This window comes from Miniopterus natalensis, chromosome 20 (genome assembly GCF_054644295.1).
Source record: "Miniopterus natalensis isolate mMinNat1 chromosome 20, mMinNat1.hap1, whole genome shotgun sequence".
NCBI lineage: Eukaryota > Metazoa > Chordata > Mammalia > Chiroptera > Miniopteridae > Miniopterus > Miniopterus natalensis.
Window position 1 is genome coordinate 25,165,063 of NC_142100.1, and position 18,781 is coordinate 25,183,843.

Below are 18,781 nucleotides of genomic sequence, written 5' to 3' on the forward strand. Positions count from 1 at the left end.
CACAATCCTAATGTGACAGGCAAGGGTGAGAGTCAAAATGTTTAACAACCCGAAGCTGGAAAAAAAAACACCTGCCCATCGGAACCACTGGTGTGCACTGGCTGGTGTCAGCCCTGGTGAGAGACGCTTTATTCCCATTTTACAGATGAGCAAACCAAGGTTCCAGGAGATAAACAGGATCCCATCCCAGCGCTGTCGGGCAAAGGAAGTAGAGCCCCTAACAGCGCCCGGCACACAGAGAGAGTGATGGATACACGGTCACTCTCGCCACTGCTCCTAACTTTCCAGTGTGGCAGGAACACCGGTTTCTGCTGCCATGGGCATGGCCCCGGCGGGCTCTCTGCAGCTTCCCACCCACCTCCTTGAGCTCTAAGGAGGAAAATAAGAAACTCCCCGCTTTCGGCCCACGCCCTGGGGATGCAGCCACCCTGGGACTCCTCCCGCGGGCCCCGCTTACGGTACTCAATGCCTTTGATCAGGTCCTGGAAGTAGAAGCGGGCCTGGTCCTCGGAGAGCGGCTTGAGGGTGGGCACCTCCATCACGGGCCTGAGAGGGCGACCGCGGGTGAGACGCGAGGCAGACGCGGCCCCTGCCTCCCCCCGCTCCCCGCAGGGCCCGGCCCGCCTTGCTCAGCTTCGCCGCCAGGGAGCTTGGGCAGCACCCCCCCAGGGGAGGGGACACTCACCCTTGGTTGACCAGTTCAAACACTGCAGGGAAGAGAGGGGGGAAACTGTCACACAGGGAAACTGGAACTGCACCTTCCTCGCCACCACCCCTCCTCCCGGCCGCCCCTAAAAACACCACGAAGCACGGAAACTAATATTGGGACCGGAGAGGGGACAGTGCACCACACCAAGCTGCGCAAAGTCCTCTTTGTCTACGCTCCCACCAGGAGGCTGTGGCCAGAGTTCTGATGTCCCTGGGACCCCAGCCGGGCTGTGCCCAGAGGAAACAAGGCAGGGGACAGGCGGGGACGGCTCTCACTCCTACCTCCGAGGTCCCAGGGATATGACTGACGCTGAACCGTCAGCTGTAAGGGGACACGACCCCAATGTCGATTTACTGAAGCCCAGGGAAGTAGCCCTGGGGGCCTTCAAAACGCTGGTAAGGCCCAGACAGGCGCGCTGGCCCCGGCCCGGGCTCCCCCAGGCCCTGCGTGGTTTCCGCGCCTGCCGCCCCCTGCCCGGCGCCAAGAATCAGTGGGCGCGGGGCAGCTGCCCGCTGGGACAGCTCTGTTTCCAGGCGCTGTTTAACCAGGACGGCGGCTGAATGGGAAGTTTTTAACCTGCAGAAATCCCGATCGATCGATCGATCGTGTTCTCCATCCTTCGATGGCCAGGCCTGCAGCCGCGGGACCCTTGCTGGGCCCTCCTGTGGGCCTCGAGCGCTGCCCTGGGAAGACTTCCCAAACCACGGGACTCAAATACCAAAGGCCTGCGTGGCTCCCCATCACGCGGGCACCTTAAGAAGTGAACGAATCTGGACAAAGCCGCCTGGTCACGCCCCTGAAACCCGTCTTTGGAGCCCGGTGGTGTTTTTATGCTCAGACCTCTCTGCTCAGACCCTCCAACGGCACCCGTCTTGCTCAGAGTAAAAGGCGAGGTGTTAGGAGGGGGTGAAATGTCCTCCGCCATCTGGTCCCCAATGTCCTGCACAAAGGCCGCTCAGTGAGGCGCCTCGAGGGGCCCCTGCACCTCCCAATCCCCGACCCTGGCCTCCGGGCTCCCCTGACCACGCCCAAGTTTCTTTTCTCCACCGGGCTGTGGCCTTCGGAGCCTACGCATGATGCTCAGGTACTGGGTGTGTCTGTCTGTCCTCACTAGAGCAGCAACATACCCCGAGGGCAGGGAGTTTTGTTTTGTTCCCTGAAGAACCTGGAACAGGGCCTGGCAAACTGTGATGTTTGTTGAATGAACAAACCACCTCCTGAGATACAGCCCAAAGCCACGTGGAGTCAGGTCCGGGGGCCCCAGGCGAGCGCAACAGGCTGGGGGGGCCACTCTGGGCTAAAAGGCATCTTTTACATTTTGGGATTTCTGCTGAATTTCCTCCAATTTCACTGATCTGCCTGTCATGTTCATAATGTAGCTGTATCCATATATCAAGTGAACTATTACTTGTTCCCCTTTTTTTTTTCCTTTAAATCGACTCGGTTTTAAAACTATCCTAGGCAACAATATCCCTGGAATCGTGAGCTAGTGTGCTGGTTAGGGTTTTCCCTATGCGATGATAAATTGAACCTAAAAAAATGTTTTTTAAATGTCGGTCTACGTGCCACCTAAAATCATCTCATATGTTTAAAGTGGCGATGGTGCCACATTTTAAGAAACACTGCTCACGCCCCGACCGGGGTGGAGCCTACTGAGGTACGTGCCCTTGGCTGGAATCGAACCCAGGACCCTTCAGTCTGAAGGCCCACGTTCTAACCACGGAGCCAAAGCAGCTAGGGCTGTACTGTTTCTTTCACGATTTTTTCAACTTAACATATCTGACATTAACTGTTTGTAAAGGAAGGTTTGAAAAGTTCTGAAATTCGAGTATGGACCGCATGCTAGATGCTCTTAGGAACTGTCGGGGACTTTCTCAGATGTGACAACGCTGCGGCGATCGAGGAGGGGAGGGTCCCTATCAGGAGATTCACGCGGAATCTCATGACTTAGGGGCTGACGTGTCAGGATGAACCGTGCTTTACTCTCGGGTGGCTGAGCAACAAATTCAGACAAATGCATGGGAGGGTGGCCAGGCTGCTGAAGCCCGGCTGGCAGAAGCAAGGGCTCAACTCTTACCCATGTACAGATGGTCCTCATTGGGGTCATCCAGGACCTGTTGGCACCGCCACGGGGAACAGGCCGGAGGAGGAGCAGGGAGGGAGAGAGAGAAAAGCTGTGAGTGCCGAGGAAGCAGCACCCCCACGACCACACGTGCCGGCAGGAGAGCCGCGCGTCCGCTGCTTTTCCTAGTTAGGGTGCAGGGCCCGGGAGGAAACCCAGAGCGTGCGACCCAAACGGCCATCTGGAAAAAAGGCAGGCTCCCTGGCCAGACCAGTCCTCCTGTCTCTTCCCACATCACGCTCACCTTCCCCAGCCACCCAAGATCCACAGGACGAGAGCCCCGAGGAAGGAAGAATCCTAGGCAGAGGCCCAGGGTAGCCAACCTGGAGCCCTAAGCCCTACACTTGGAGGGGAAGGGAGACCCAGGGCCTGGCCCCCTAGAGTTCTGTCCCCAGTGAGCCCCCGGCAGTGTGGCTGCTGACCCTCACACCTACCAAAGGTCCGGATGGACCCCTTCAAACAGAGGCCTCCGGCCCTTTGCACATGCTGTTCCTCCCCGAGATACCCTTCCCTGTCTTCTCCATCCAGGAACCACCAGGCCATCTCAAACATCATAAAAAGATATCACTTATATTAATATGAAGTAGGGTTATTTTTTTAAATGAATAAATAATTTCTCAGTTTGAAATTCTAATGTAAATATTAGTAAATATTACCCACACAAGCAAACGCTTTTTGGGGTCTTCGATTATTTTTAAGAGCATAAATAAGTCCTGAAACCAAAGTATGAGAAATGCTGGTCTAGAGCCGTGGTGGGCGAACTACAGTGCACAGACGAAATCCAGCCGACAACCTGTTTTTGTAAATAAAGTTTTATCGGAACACAGTCCCACCCATTTATTTACATGTGTCACTGCTTTGGTGCTACAACCACACACACATGCAGTAGAAAGAGAACTGGCTCCAAAGTAACAGAAATGAGTGAAGGCCAAGCCTCAGTATCCCTCCGAGCCTCAATTTCTTCGTCTGTAAAACGGGAGCGACAGCCTTAGGGAGGGGTAGGATTGCATGGAATGACAAGGGTGAAGGAGCCTGAATCGATAACTAATACTCAGCCCTGCGATAAGCTATCTGGTGTGAGGTGGCTCTCCCCGGGAAAATACTGGCGTGGCGTTTGGGTAACAACAGAGCCAGACCCTCCTCTGTGCCCCCCTCACCTCCACCAGCTTCACCACATTGGGGTGGTCCAGCTTCTTGAGGATGGCGATTTCCTGGTACACCTGCTCAATGGGGCCCCTGGGCTGGACGCAGCCTCCCGGGGCCGGCCGGGTGCCCCGGGGTGGAGGGCGACCTGAGGAAGACACAAACCATCTTATCACATGAAACAGTGCTTCTTCTTCTTTTTTATGGCTGAGTAATATTCCATTAGATAAACCACCTTTTATTTACCATCTGTGGACAGACATTTGGGTTGTCTCCACTTTGAGGCTGTTATAAATAGTGTGTCTGTGAACATTTGTATACAAGCTTTTGTGGGAACACGTGTTTTCATGTCTCTTGTGTGTGTACCTAAGAGCGGAATTGCTGGGCCATACGGTAACTCCACGTTCAACTTTTTGAGGAAATTTCAGACTGTTTCCCTCTCACTGATTTTGTTACTTGTAACCTGTATTAAATTCATAAATATTTTTTAATGCAAATGATTTTTTAAAAAAAAGCAGGAGGCCCAGCGCCGTCTTTGGGGTGTCCACCCAGGGCACTCTCTGCAGGGGACACTATTCAGTGGGACCTTCTCTGTGTTTCCGCAGCCCCCGCACCTCAGGCCCACCTGGCCCACCGAACTCACGTGGGAAGCCCGCCTGTCGGATCAGCTTCTTTTTGGACAGCACCTTCATCGCCTGTGGGCAGAAAGACCCATGTCCTGATTAAACCACGGAGGAAGGGGGAGCATTCCCTCTGCGCCCAGGCCTCGCCAAGCTCGTGGCTCCCTGGTTGTTTTGGGACAATGTAGTGAGTGCCTCGTCACCAGAGGGCGTCAAGCAGCAGCAGGTTCTATGGCGCTTCCAAGGCTCCAGGTCAGCTTCCCCAGCTGGGAAAGCACAAGCCTTGGGGCCCACTGCCACTGAATCAAGACATGAGTGAGCTGGACTGATGGGTGTGGGAGGGGCAGGACTGGCACTTGCCCAAGGTCACACAGCTGGGACACGGGAGATGCAGGATTTGAACCCACACTGAACTGAGTCCAAAGCCTCAGCTACCACGGCCGTTTGGCTCACTACCTCCTGGTTCTCAGTGCTATGGGTGAATTAGAAATGGCAGCCCAGAGTAAGGATACAAGACATCTGCGGATTTCATGCATTTGTTTTTCCAGAGCTATCCCTTCACCTCCCTATGTCCCCATCTGTAAAATAGAAATGCCACTTTCTTCCTAATGCACAAAATGAACATGGCCTAACAATAAAATGACACATGGGCTAAGAAAACCTTCCGGGAAGCTGAGTGCTGAAAAGGAGGTCTTTTTCTTTGGACAAGGATTGGGGGGTGGGCATGCGGATACTCACATAGTAGGTATTGTCATTTTCATTGTAGGCCAACTTGACCACGCCGTAGGAGCCCTAGAGGAAGGGAGATGACCGTGACATACAACCAAAAAGTATGATCTGCAAAACGAGGACCCTCATACAGGTTGCAAACTGGCAGCCCACTGGCCAAATCTTCCCTGCAAGTTTATTTTTTTGGATCTACAGTTTTTAGAAAGTTTGAATTAGTTGCCAAAACAGAAAGATTGGATATCAAAATCCAGATTCCCAGCCTCAGAAAATGGGATGATCTGACCATATAGAGCCGTAATCATTTCCGTGTTAATTTGCCAAAGGCCTCACCACTCCCTACTGCATACCTAGCATGCTTTGCTCATTTATACTTGCTCTCTATTGGCATGTGAGTTTCTGACCCCTGCAATATGATACTGCCCACTGGCTGAAACAAAAGCAAAGATATCTGTGAAATTACCCACCCCGGGGGGGAAACCAACACAATTAAGGGGGTGATGTAACTATCACCATAGTGATACGGGATTTCCCTAGACATTTTCTGTGCTTTTGCAGAAAACATTGACATTATGATATAAAAACAAAACAGGCCATGAATCATAAAATCCTGCCTCCACCCTTGCCTCCAAGGATTCCTCTCCCAATCCCAGCTCTAACGGGCTCCCCCACAGCATCTGAGACGTCCTGGCTCCTAGGATACTTACCTTTCCAATTTCATCCTTCAGCGTGTACTGGTTCAGCTGGACACAATCCTGGAAAGTAAGTAGAAACGCACAGAACATGCACTGTAAGTTTGCAGCGAGATACATTTATCACAAACACTTGTAACCAGGACCCAAATGCAGAAAGAGGGCATTCCCAGCTACCCGGCCTCTCTGCAGGGTGACCTGACCGGGGTCCTGACTCCCAACAGCGGCTTTTATATGTTGTAAACACATAATCAAACAGTCTGTACTCTCTTAATACCCATAACAAAAAGCTTGTTCCACTTATAAAAAGTTCACTTTATATTAAACAAGTAATCCATGCCCATGTTGTCCGATAAAAATGTAAAGGGATACAAGAGGTGACCCTGGGACGGAGATTCCTTAGGTAATACCCAAAATGTCCAAGGAAACAAATCATAAACTGGACTTCATTAAAATTAAAACTTTTGCTCTTCCAGATACCATTAAGAAAACGAAAGGCAAGCCACACACTGAAAGAAACTATTTGCAACACATCTATCAGACAAAGGACCGATATCCAGGATATATAAAGAGCTCTTACGACTCATTAATAAGACAGCCCAGTTTTTTTTAAAAAATGGGCAAAAGATTTGTAAAGACATTTCTCCAAGGAAGATACAAATGATTGAGAAACACATCAAAAGACACTCAACGTCATTAATCATGGGGAAATAGAAATGAAAACCACAGCCAATAGATCAGTTAAAATCAAGAAGACTGACCAAAGAATTCAGGGCCTAAAGAAGCTTCACACGCTGCTGGTGGAAATTTAAAATGGTGCAGCTTCCTTGAGAGACAGTTTGGCAACTTCTTTAACATACATTTACTATATGACCCAGCCTTTCTACTTGTAGGCGTTTACCCAAGAGAAATGAAAACAAACATCCAGGCAAAGGCTTGTGTACAAATGTTCACAACAGCTTTATCTGGAAAAACCAAAAACTGGAAACCGCCCAAATGTCCATCAAGAGGTCAATGGATAAACACGCTGGGGCACATCTGAACAAGGGAACTGTTTAGCACTGAGAAGGAAGGAACTACCGGTGTCTGCAGAGCGCACAAACCTCAGCGTTGTGCTCTGGAAGAAGCTCAGCTGAAAATGCACGCATGCTGAACGATCCCGTGCACATGAAACACGAGACCTTGCAAACTCATCCCTAACGATAAAAATCAGGTCGGCGGCCGTGCGGGAAAGGGGACGTGGGGGGAGGGGTGCGCTGCTGGGGGTGCCGGGAAAGTCTGTGATCTTGATTGGGCTGGTGGCCCTCAAAATGTAGTTAAATATCAGGCCCTTCTAAAGCCATTCCTGCCCAGCCGGCGTGGCTCAGGGGACTGAGCATCACCCCATGCACCCAGAGGTCGCCGATGGCATTCCCCATCAGGGCCCATGCCCGTGTTGCTAGATTGATGCCCAGTAGGGGGCGAGCAGGAGGCAGCTGATCAATGATTCTCTCATCGATGTTTCTCTCTCCCTCTCCCTTCCTCTCTCTCTCTCTAAAATCAATAAAAACTTTTTTTTTTTTTTTTAAAGCATGCTTAAAAAAGCCATTTCTGATTTCCAGGCTCCTCCCAATTAAATTCATTCATTCATTCTTTCAACAAATTGTTTCAAGCTCCTACTATGTGCCAGGCACTGTGCGAGGCGCTGAGAACACGAGGCCGTCCCTACGGAGCTTGCATTCTAGCTAAGGGTAGACAGGCAATAAGCAACTTAACAAACACACAGCATAACCCGATGGCAGTGATGCAATAGGGCAAGAGGACAGGGAGGGCCTGGGGGCTGACGGCTGCTTAGGGAGGGCAGGCCAAGAAGCCTTCCAGAGGAGGTGACATTTGAGTTGAGAGTTGGACGTCAGATGGAGACGACCTTGCAAAGATGGAAAAAGTTCCCAGTAGAGGGGACAGCAAAGGTCAGGCCTAACGAAGGGAATGAGCTTGGCTCTCTGAAGAATGTAAGGAAGTGGGTAGGGACGGAGGCCTGTGAGTCAGCAGCGGAGAGGCAGGAGGTGGGCAGGGGAACAGATGGGGCAGGTCGGGCAGGGCCCGTGCACCTGGTGGGGACCTGAGTTCTGATCTGCCTCCCAGAAGCTCATGGTGAGAATCAATGAGAAATGCACACACGTCGCTGAGCGCAGTGCCTGGTGCAGGCAGACACCCAGCCAAGGGGGCCACGCTGCGAGGCCGGGAGGCCCCTCAGGGGCCCGCCACACCCAGGTCAGAGCCCCCAACGCAATTTCCAACCACCAGCATGTGCATCTCTTTGCTAGAGGCGCCCTCTGGCCTGTGCTGCTCTGCCCGCGCTCAGGGCAGGTCACGCGCCTGGCCCAGCTCCTCAGGCTTAGATTCTACCTGTCACCCGTGATCCCCAGACACACAGAGCCCCAGCGGCCCAGCGGTAACCAGCTCCACGACTGCATCCTTTGCTGACATCCTTCCCTCCTGCTTCCCTCCCCGCCTGGGTTTCGGGGGTCACCTCCCCAGCCAGCTGGTCGCGCCGGGAATGAGCTGGGGGGGCCGATCTGACACGGAGCCCGGCGCAGGGGCGCTCACGTGCCTGCATGCCCGTGATGGAGACGTGGTGGGACTCGACCGTGGGCCGCCGGGGCAGCCGCGGCGAGGACTGCGGGGAGCCCACGGGCGAGGGCGGCTGGGCCGGGTGCGCGCAGCGGCCGTTCGCGTCCGGCTGGGGCCGATCCTGCAGGGACAGCTTGCAGCTGGAGAAGCGGGGCCGGGTCTGGGGCCCGGCATCGAGGGGGACCCCTGGGCCATCAGCCTCCAGGAGCCGGTCCCGGGCCAGGCCGTGGTCCGCAGCGCAGCCCGGCTCGCACTCGGTGACCACGATGAAGGACTCCATGCCCAGGCGGATGCTCAGGGACGAGAGGCCCCGCAGGGCCTCGCAGGGCTTCTGGCCTTCGCTGCTGCCGCCCCCGCCCCCCAGCTCATCCTGGGGGGCGGCCCGGTCACCGCTGGGCTGACTAGAGATGCATGATGACATGGTGCGTGCGGGGACCTCATGTGACGCGGACACTCCGGGGCAGTCCCATCAGCAGCGGTGCCACCTGCAGAGAGAGGAAGGGTCAGCGGCCCAGTTCCTGCCTGGGTTGACATCCTAAAAAAATCTTGCAAAACCTCACCTCTGAGTCTACACAGAAATGAATACCCCACTTTCCTTATTTTAAAAGCCCCTCCTCACACATGTAGCAAGCGTTCCAAACTCGCCCTGGCTGGGTGGCTCAGCTGGCTGCAGCACCAGCCTGCACACCAAGAGGTTATGGGTTCGATTCCCGGACAGGGCACACACCTAGTTTTCAGGTTGCGTCCCCGGTAGGGCACGTACAAGATGCAACCGATTGATATTTCTCTCCCTCTCTCTAAAATTCAATAAAAACATATCCTCGGGTATGGTTTAAAAAAAAAAAAAAAATTCAAACTCAATTCCAAAAGGAACCAAGTATGAGAAAACCCCAAAATAGAGCACGCACCCCCCACAGAGGGGGCAGCTATTTCCAGCTCCAGCCAACTGTCGCTAAACAGGGATCTGGGCCTCGCACTGCCTGGTGTCCACCCCACCCCACCCCCGCCTTTTTTCCCCCAAAAGAAGCCCTAAACCTAGAATGTTAGATGAGATCTCATGATTTTTTTTTTTTTTTTAATAATTATTTCAAATATTTTTGAACACTGGGCAGGACAAATGGAACACTTCTGCACAGTGACCTCCGGGCTGCATCCTGTCGCCAGGAGATGATTGAAACAGCACTTTACAGTTTACAAAACATCTACACATCCGCATAATCTCACAGGCACCCTAGGTCGTTAGTTTGCTATCATAATCCCATAGTGTAAAAGGGGAAACTGAGGTTCAAGAGAAGGAAAGGGATTTGTCCAAGGCCTCCTAATGCAAAGCCAACGTGCACAGCAATTCGGTCTCCTGGCCAATGACCCTCAACCGAGAAGTGGGGGTCAGGGTCACATCAGACAGAGGACAGGCCAAGCAGTTTGTGACACCCGAGGAGCCAGGCTCCATACAGCAATTATCTGATGTTTTCCTAGTTCAGCCCCCAGTGCTGGTGGCTGCCGGGTGTAAGGCAAACATGAGGTCAAAAACATTGATATCGAAGAGTTTGGTGGTTCCCCCAAAAATTAAACAGAGAATTACCACATGGCCTAGCAATTCTGTTCCGAGGTATACACCCAAACAGCACGATTCGAGACAGCCACAAGGGGAAACCACCTCCCTGTCCATCAGGTGGGTCCACACGACGGGGCCCATTCCCACAACGCAATGGGACTCAGGCCCGAAAGGAATGAAACACTGCCATGGGCTGCAATCTAGATAAACTTCAAAAGTCGTCATGCTAAGTGAAGGAAGCCACACCCGGAGGTCACATCTGTATGATTCTGTTTATACAAAATTCCTAGACTAGGCAAATCCATAGACAGAAAGTAGATTAGTAGTTGCCTGGACCAGGGGGCATTGGGCAGAATGGGAGCGACTGCTAACGGGGGACAGGGGTTCCTTTTGGGGCAATGAAAATGTTGAGGAACCACAGAGATCGTGAATGTACTTAAATGCCGCTGAATTGTAGATTTTTAAAGGGCTAATTTTAAAAAAAGATTGACACACCCCCTTAGATTGTCAATTCCTTCTGTCTCTGGGGTGGAATATTAACCTTTGGTTCACGTGTTTGACAAATTCTGCAAGACAATTGTCATGGGGGGCTGAGTAAATAAAATGAGAGGCACGTACCCCAGGGGAAAACCATGCATTTATTTTAAAAGAGGTGACTCACCCTAGCCAGTGTGGCTCAGTGGTTAGAGCGTCGGCCCTTGGACTGAAGGGTCCCGGGTTTGATTCCAGCCAAGGGCGTGTGCCTCAGCTGCAGGGTCAACCCCCAGCCCCCGTGGTCCAAGCACATATGGGAGGCAACCAATCGACATGTCTCTCTCACATCAATGTTTCTCTCTCTTTCCCTTCCACTCTTTCTGAAAAGCCATGGAAATAATATCCTCGGGTGAGGATTGGAAAAATAAATAAATAAAAAAATAAAAAGAGGTGACTCTACACATCCTGATACGAATTAGCTCCAAGACACACTGTTACAAGGAAAAAACCCCAAGCATTAGTAGGCTGCTGCTGGTGAAGGGGGGAAAGGCTATACATGTGCACACGACTGGATATACACAGCGTATTTCTGGAAAGGTACACGAGAAAACGGTAGCAGTGGCCCCAAGGGAAAATGATGGGTGTGCAAAGTGGGGAAACTGGGTGGGAGGGACTCACTGTTCCTCTATTAGGCCCTTCTATATCTGAGAAACAAGTTGTTAACTGCGGTTGTGTCTTGGCTTCCCTATCAGTGCAAGAACACAACCCAAGTTCAACGTTCTCTGCAGCTCCGGCGGCTGTTACATGTCCTTGTCTCCCAGAATGGGAAAAGCAGGGCCCCGAAGCAAGGCAACTGCTTCAGTAAGTGACTTAGTCTCTCTCGGCCTCAGTCTCTCTCGGTCTCATCTACAAAATGAGCACTCGCCCAATAGTCAGGAGGATTATTAAATGAACTATTCACTCAATATCCCACCTGGTACATGGTCAAGTGCTCAAAAAGCTATTCTTCCACAAATAGATACTCAATGCCTACTACCTGCCAGGCTGTGTTCCAGAATGTTCCTACAAGGTACTGATGTCCAAATAACCAGCCGGCTCCCAGAGCCCTGGCCTTGTGGCCCAGCCTGAGCCACCTGACAGGGCTGCAGAGTTCCTGAAAAGAAAGCAAGCCTGGCAGCACCTGAAAAAGTTAGAGGTTTATTTTTCTTGCCAAGAGAAAAACAACTGCTTACTGATCTCCACTCCAGGCCAAGGACACCAAGCCGTCCGTCCACAGCAAGGCTGCCTTGAATCCGTCTCCTTGACAAGCTGGCGTCTGGCCTGGCCTTGGCCCTTGAGGCCTGGAGGAGGAAGGAGAGGAGATAGACACTGGCTGGGCCTGAGCTGGGTGCCTGTGTGCTGCAGGGGCAGATGGGTCCGGGTTTCAGCAAAGATTCAGACCTCCGGGCCTCAAGGCCACCAGTCCACAGTGAGGCCTGGCAGGCAAGGGCTTGGCCTTTCAGCCTGACTATCAGATCTTGTGCCACGGACCCCTGCAGAGTGGGGGGGTCGCAGGCCCGATAAGGTCACAGGCCCTGTAATGATTTGATGGGACCCATCAACATTTTCCCCATGAGGAAAAAGTACACAAAGATCGTGGTTTCCATAGTAACAGCAGTAGCTAACATCCAGCTGAGCACTTACCAGGCACCAAGCCTGGCTAACTGCTTGGCCAGGGTCATTTAATTCTCCCAGGCCCTGCAAGGCAGGGACTGCTAAGCATTCAACTCCAGGACCCCAAAGTAAGAGGACCTTTCTGCAAAGATGCTTGGGTTGCACAAGATTCCAAGAGCTGTCTCCCCCGGGTCCTTCCCCCTCCGCCCTTGGCTGGCAGCCCCGAGTTCCCTCCCCTCTCACAGGGCAGCACAACCGAGCAACCAGACCCTCCCTGGAGCAGGCGATCCCGGGCTCAGGGCCAGGATGGAGGGAAGCGCTCCGTCCTCTGCCAGGAAGCCAAGTGGCACAGGCCTCTAGGAAACGCGCCCCACCTGCACCTGCTCACCAAACGCAGAGGAGCCGCAGCGCAGCAAGGAGCCCGTGAGTGAGTGTGCCAGGGATCCCGCCAGGGCCAGGGACGGCGTCCTCCCTGGGGTGGCAGGCATGGCCAGCCCTATCATCTCTCATGCGGGGAAACTGAGGCCCAGGGAGGTCCTAAAGAAAGGGCACTCGCCCATGTGTTTTTTCAGCAAGTACTTATTGAGGACCTGTTGGGGGCAGAAGTCTTAATCATGCTGTTAACCATGACTGTTAGCTGTAGGTATAAGAAATATTAATCATGTTCTGTTAACTGTGATTGTTTCGTTCTTATTAGAAAAAGCACTTTCTAACCTGGCTGGGAGTTGCACGCCCCACTTCCCGGAGTGGGACGTGGGAGCTGGCCTTGGAGTTCAGTCCCTATTCCTTTTATCGCGGAAAGATAACAACCTTGTTCCCGAAACAAAGGGGTCCAGGAGACGCCCCGCCCTTTTGCAAGGCCCCCAGCCCGAATTTCCTGCGACCTGTAAACCGTAGCGCCCACTCTCACTCCCTTTGCCCCTTCCCCATGTAACCTTTCTCCCCAGGATAAGCAACCGGCTTACGGGAGGCGGGTAGAGCAGATCTTTCGGGATGACCCGCCTGCTCTCCCGCACCGCCCGCAGGACTGGAATAAAGGCTCGTATGCGATTCAACCCTGTCTCTGCTTAACCGGCTGGAGCAGCGAAAGGCAGCCCGGACCCACTGTGCTGGGCCCTGACCACGCAGCCAGGTATCTAAGGACAGGTGCGTGTTCCCGAGGCCTCTCACAGTGAGCAGGTGCGGCTGAGGGTGCGGGGTGTGGAAGGGGAGGCAGGAACCGCCTCCCTTCCTTCCTCTCCTCCCACGGAATCCCTCCCAGTCCTTCAATGAAAAAGACTCTGGTTCTCACATTCTGCAGCTCAGCAAAGCAGAGCTGGAGGGGGCCCGCTCAGTATCCAGAGACCCGCGGGCATCCGCGCCTTGCCCACCCACGGCCCTCCTCCCTCCCTCTTTCCTGCCTTCGGGGGTGATGCTAAATCTAGCACCCCCCTCCCTCCCTCCCCAGCCTCCGGCACAAAGCAGCCCCAGCCAGGGGCAAAGAGGAGCTCCTCCAAGCAGCTCTGGGAGGTCCAGAACAGTCCCCCACACCTGGATCCTGAGGGTGGAAGAATCATCCGGGATAAATGAAACCTCTTTCAGCCAGAGGCACTGAAGGTAAAATCCCAAAGTCCCTTTAAGAAGGCAGAAGGAAGGTGTCCTCCCCCTACACCCTCCCCCCATTCAAACCACCGGTTCCCCATTTAAATTTCTTCAGCAGAGGCTTATCTCAGGCACCACCCACAAGGCGCATTCGCGCCCATTTGCTTCCTACCTCGAGTCCCAGCCCCAGAGAGCTCGGCCTCCCAGCGCCCCCACCTCCCACTGCCTTAGGGGACCCCCCTCCTGTCCCCGCCCGAGTTGCAATTAGCATTTTCCCCTCTCCCACTGCCATCTCTCAACTATTTACAGAAGCCAACAGGACAAAAAGAGACATAAAAATAGTTTCCCAGCAGCTTTCAGGATGGGAGGGTGGGGGCACCGCAGATTCTTGGAGTTTTCTTTCTCTCCTTTCCAAAAGGGGAAAATGCTGGACTCCTTTATCTTTTCCAAAGCACTCCCCAACAGTTCCCAAGCCCCCGACCCGTTCCCAGGGCAGAGTTTGTCGCCAGCCCCCGAAAGTGTAGGTTCAGTGAAAACTCACCAGGGTTCCAGAGCCAGTGCCCGGCTCTGCCCTCTTTCCATCACCTCCCGGGCCTCCTTCCAGCCCTCCAAAAACATGAGCCAGTCAACAGCGCAAAACTTTGGCCTTTGTCTATGCTTAAAATGTTTCATAATTGAATGAAAAAATAAATCAGCAGCAACATTGCAAACAAACACGGCTGAAACCGAACACACTGGCGGCGAAAATCATTCCTTCCTCATTTGGGTCACTAGCATCACCCCGCAGGGAATGCCAGGCAGGGGGTGGGTCTTCCCTGCGAAGTCGCAGCACTCACTTCCTTTTAAATATGCCTTTTTCTTTTTTTTTTTCTTCTTTTTATTGAGGAAAGGATCCAATCAGGGAAGGAAAAAACACTCATTCAAACTCTTATTTTTCAGAGAGCAAAGCCACTCGGAATCTATTTCCACGCCTAACCTCCCGGAGGAGGTGGTGTCCCGTCCACCCCGTGAGAAAATGGGCACCCTTTGCCAGCACGAGGAGGCCAAGGCAGATCCCAGAGGCTGTCGGGAAACCACGCAGATCCCCGCGGACCTGAGCCTTGATTTTCTCATCTGTGAAATGGAGCTGGCACGGCCTACCCTGAGGGGAGCTGTCGAGTCAGTCTTCTCTATGACAGTGCCCAGCACACAGCGTGGCTCACAGTCAAGGCTCCGGAAAGACCCCAGCTGTCAAACGGGAGGGACTGAGGGGCTGGTCTTTTCTGGGTTTCCTGCCGGCTCAGTTTTCAGGATGCTCAGCTGCTAAGTGGGCACCAGGAGAGACCGAGGTGACTCCACGGCTGGCCACAGGGTTAGGGCACGATCGACCAAAGGAACATCTGAAAGGGCGTTCGCCCCAAATCTTTCTTTACTTTGCGTATTTACCGACCTGGAAAAACCGTCACAGAATACACACCAGTGAAACCGCGTGGGGACCTACCATTACCAAATCCTGGTGACTGAATGAAACCAAGACACCCTGAAAATCACACTTGAGTAATACCCGGGCACTGCCCCGGGGTGATGGGCTTAGAGGGAGCTAGGATTCCTGCGGAGGAGCAGGTGGGGGTGAAGTTAAGGTAATCCTGAAAACCTGCACCCAGGAAGCTGGTCCCCAACTGATTTCAGAGACTCTTTCTCCCATCGCCCTCTCCCTGCAAATGGAGTGACACCACAATGTCCCGCGCCCAGAGACTTATTCATTGGGGGCTGCGACAGCAGAGGGATAAAGTGGCCTTAAGAAGCCCGAGCGTCCATCCACAGGTGAGTGGAGGAACAAAATGTGGTCTGCCCACACGAAGGAGCATTACTCAGCCGTAAAAAAGGCAGCGCAGATTTATTCTACAGCATGAATGAACCTTGACAATATTATGCTCCGTGAAAGAAGCCAGACACAAAAGGTCCCATATTATTAACAGGTCCGTGGGGTAAGAAAGCACAGCCTGAAAGAAAAGTCCATTCCGAAGGAAGTTTTCTCAGCTTCCAGGGAAAAAGGCACAGAAATGCAGGCAAAGAGCACTGCAGGCCACGGAGCCAGGCCTGTCTAACCGGGTCCAAAGAGAGGAGCTATTGGGAAATCGAAACATCTGCGATAAATAGCAATACTGGGCCCTCTGACCCAAAGGGAAATCTGAAGGAGCGTTTGCCCCAAAGCTCCAGGATCGGGAAAGGAAATGGGAACCATAGGCTACCCGCAGCCACAAGAAGGCGTGCCAGGGAGGAGGTCGCCAGTGCCCCCGAACAAGTGACTGAGCTTCTCTGAGCCCTTCCATAAAATGGGTTTATGGTGGAGTAAGGGGAACTCTGTCTTCCAAGTTAAAATCTGAGTCCAAATGCTATGAAAATAGGCTTGGCTTACCCCACCCAGCCCATCCCTTCCTCCTGAGAGAGGCGCCTCCCCACACACCAGCCCATCTCGGATCCAGGCTGAAGTTCTCAAGGAAGACTGCAGAAAGTTTCCCCCGCTGGGTCATCACGTCCTATCTCCCTCCCCTCCTCCTTTCATCCAAACTCTACTTTTTAGCCCATTCTTCAAGGCTCAGCACAAATGACACCTCCTCCAGAAAGCCTCCTGGATTGATACCAGGCAGAAGGGATTTCTCCAGAACCCCCACTGCCCTCTGCTCCCTTCATGCCCACAGCACTTACTCCTCTTGGTGTTTCTCAACAGGGGCACCCCTGGCATTTAGGGCAGGGCAATTCTTCACATCTGCCGAAGATCTGGCCTGCTCTGGCCTGCTCGCAAGACATTTGGTATCTCTGGCTCCTGCTCACCCAAAGCCAGGAATGCTCAGCGTGATTTTGACAACCAAAAGTCACTCCCGAGCGTTTCCAAACACTCTCCAGAACAGTGGGACTGCCCTCGATGAGAGCCACTGCAGTTATTAGTAAATATATTTGGCTATCAGACCATTAACAACCTGGGAGCAAAGACAAGTCTAGGCTGATCAGCATCACCACTGTGCCCGCGTGGATCTGTGTCCTCACAGGCCGGACTCAAGAAGCTAAGGGTGGCCGTGCAGGGGTCCCTGCTCTAGAACAGGTGGTCAAGTGCAAAGGCTCTAGGACCTGACATACCTGGGTTGGCTGTGTGACCCCGAGCAAGTGACTTAACCTCTCTGAGCCCCTCCATACATGGGGCAAACTCCTACCAGCACGGCAGGATTATTTCAAGCCTCGATCTTCTCATCTCTACAATGGGGATAAAAATCTCAGCCTTGCAGGACGCTTTTAGGCATTAAATGAGATAACGCATGCAAGCCGCACAGTACAAAGGAGCTCCTCCAACGGTGGCTGTTTTTTATGTAAAAATGCGTCGTGTGGCTCTCACTACAAAGGGCTGCTTTCTACAAAGGAAGGGTTTATGGGGCAACAGTCTAAACGGAGGGCCCCGCTCACCAAGAAGCCGCGCTTGCATAACGTCTACACTGTTCATTCTTAAATTGCATGTTTTTGTGGGGTGGCCTGGGCCAAGGGGTCTAACTTCCCCAAACCCCTCCCCTTCCTGCGGCCCCTGCCTCCCCCTGGGAGCGAGGATGCCCGTGGGGACAAAGAGCCCTCCGCTCCCGTGCCCGCTGGGGGCAGAGCCAGGAGGGGAGTAGATGACTGCACGGCTCCAGGGCACGAAGTTTCCGTCCCTGGGATGGGGGGGGGGGCTACCCCACCGTGGACGGCAAAAGTCGCCTCTGAGGAGGTGGGCACCGCACGTCCCACCCCGAGGCCAGCATGCGCCCCTCTCTGGCGGGCAGCCCTGGGGTTCCGCCCCCGCCCCCGCCCCCACCTTCTGGGGGAGACGCGAGGGGCGGGGGTGCACCTTCTTCATCGCCAGGGTGAGCAGCCAGGGCGGCCGGCGGATGCGCAAACACCCTGCTCCCCAAACTGGGCAGCGCAGGGGGTGGGGACCGGGGAAGGCTCCAGGCTGGTGCCGAGTGGGGCCGGGCCCAGCCTCCCCGCGTCCCCCCGAGTCGGGCGGAGGGTGCGGGGGAAGGCGCCCCTCTGCGCGCACGACGCGCTGCTGCGGCCCCGCCGCGAATTTAGGTCAAAAGGACCGAGCCTGGGAGGTTCCCGCCGACAGAGGCTCTTGGAGGGGGCGGGGGGCCACGGTCCCCAGCCCCCCAGCTGCTGGCCTAGGTCCGCCCCCGAGGCCGGAGGGGTGCGGGGTGGGATGCTCCAAGTCCCGCGCCCGCTCCTCCCCTGCGCCCCAGCCGCCCCCACCTGTCCAAGGCGAGGGCGAGCGCGCGGGCCTAGGCTGCCGGCGCCCCGGTGACCTCCGTTCAAAACTCCGGGACCGCCCCTGCCACCCCGGGGCGGGCGCGATCCCGCCCAGAGGCCACCCCGAGGCCCCGGCTCGGAGGATGCGGAGGAAGGGGCGCCGGGGACCTCGCCCCCACGTGGCGGGGAGAGAGGGCTGCGCACGTGGGGTCCCCTCAGTGCCAGGAGCCCGGGGCCGGCCTCGGGGCTTTGTCTGCCACCCCGCAGGGGCCGCCCCGCCCCGGGAGGCCGAGGGGCCGGGGCTGCGGCGGCCGCGTCCCCCGCCCGCCACCCGGCTCCCGCCCGCTCACCTGGGCTCCGCGCCGCCGCCGCCTCCCGCGCTCGGCACCCCCGGCTCCGCTCCGACCGGCCCGGCGCGGCCCCGGCAGGCGCGCGGGGGGCGGGGGCGGGAGGAGCCGCCCGGTCCCGGCTCGGGCGCGACACCGCCCCGGGCTGCGCGGGGATTGGCCGCGGCCGCTGGAAACCCGGGCGCGGAGCCGGCCCCGCCCGCGCGCCCGCCGCGCGCCCCCGCGCCCGTGCCCGTGCCCGCCGCGCGCCGCTCTGGGCGCGTCCCCGCCGCTGTGCCCGGCGCGGGGGGGGCGA

The 18,781-nt window shown here is 54.9% G+C and overlaps 1 protein-coding gene across 2 annotated transcripts in view; it reads right to left on the reverse strand.

Annotated features, from left to right (window-relative positions):
• Positions 1-18,536, reverse strand: part of CAMKK2 (calcium/calmodulin dependent protein kinase kinase 2) — a 28,909-nt gene extending 10,373 nt beyond the window's left edge. Inside the window, exons 1-9 of one of the 2 annotated variants that reach the window (XM_087828486.1) lie at positions 18,490-18,536; positions 8,606-9,110; positions 6,028-6,075; positions 5,333-5,386; positions 4,618-4,669; positions 3,989-4,122; positions 2,787-2,823; positions 686-707; positions 458-546 (exon numbers count right to left, since the gene is read on the reverse strand). In XM_087828486.1, the coding sequence (XP_087684612.1) occupies positions 458-546; positions 686-707; positions 2,787-2,823; positions 3,989-4,122; positions 4,618-4,669; positions 5,333-5,386; positions 6,028-6,075; positions 8,606-9,046 (877 nt within the window). In that variant the 5' untranslated portion in view covers positions 9,047-9,110; positions 18,490-18,536. Of the gene's footprint in view, positions 1-457; positions 547-685; positions 708-2,786; positions 2,824-3,988; positions 4,123-4,617; positions 4,670-5,332; positions 5,387-6,027; positions 6,076-8,605; positions 9,111-11,886; positions 12,354-18,489 lie in introns of those variants that run through there. The other variant, XM_087828487.1, reaches the window with a different exon arrangement.
• Between the last annotated feature and the right edge of the window lie 245 nt (positions 18,537-18,781).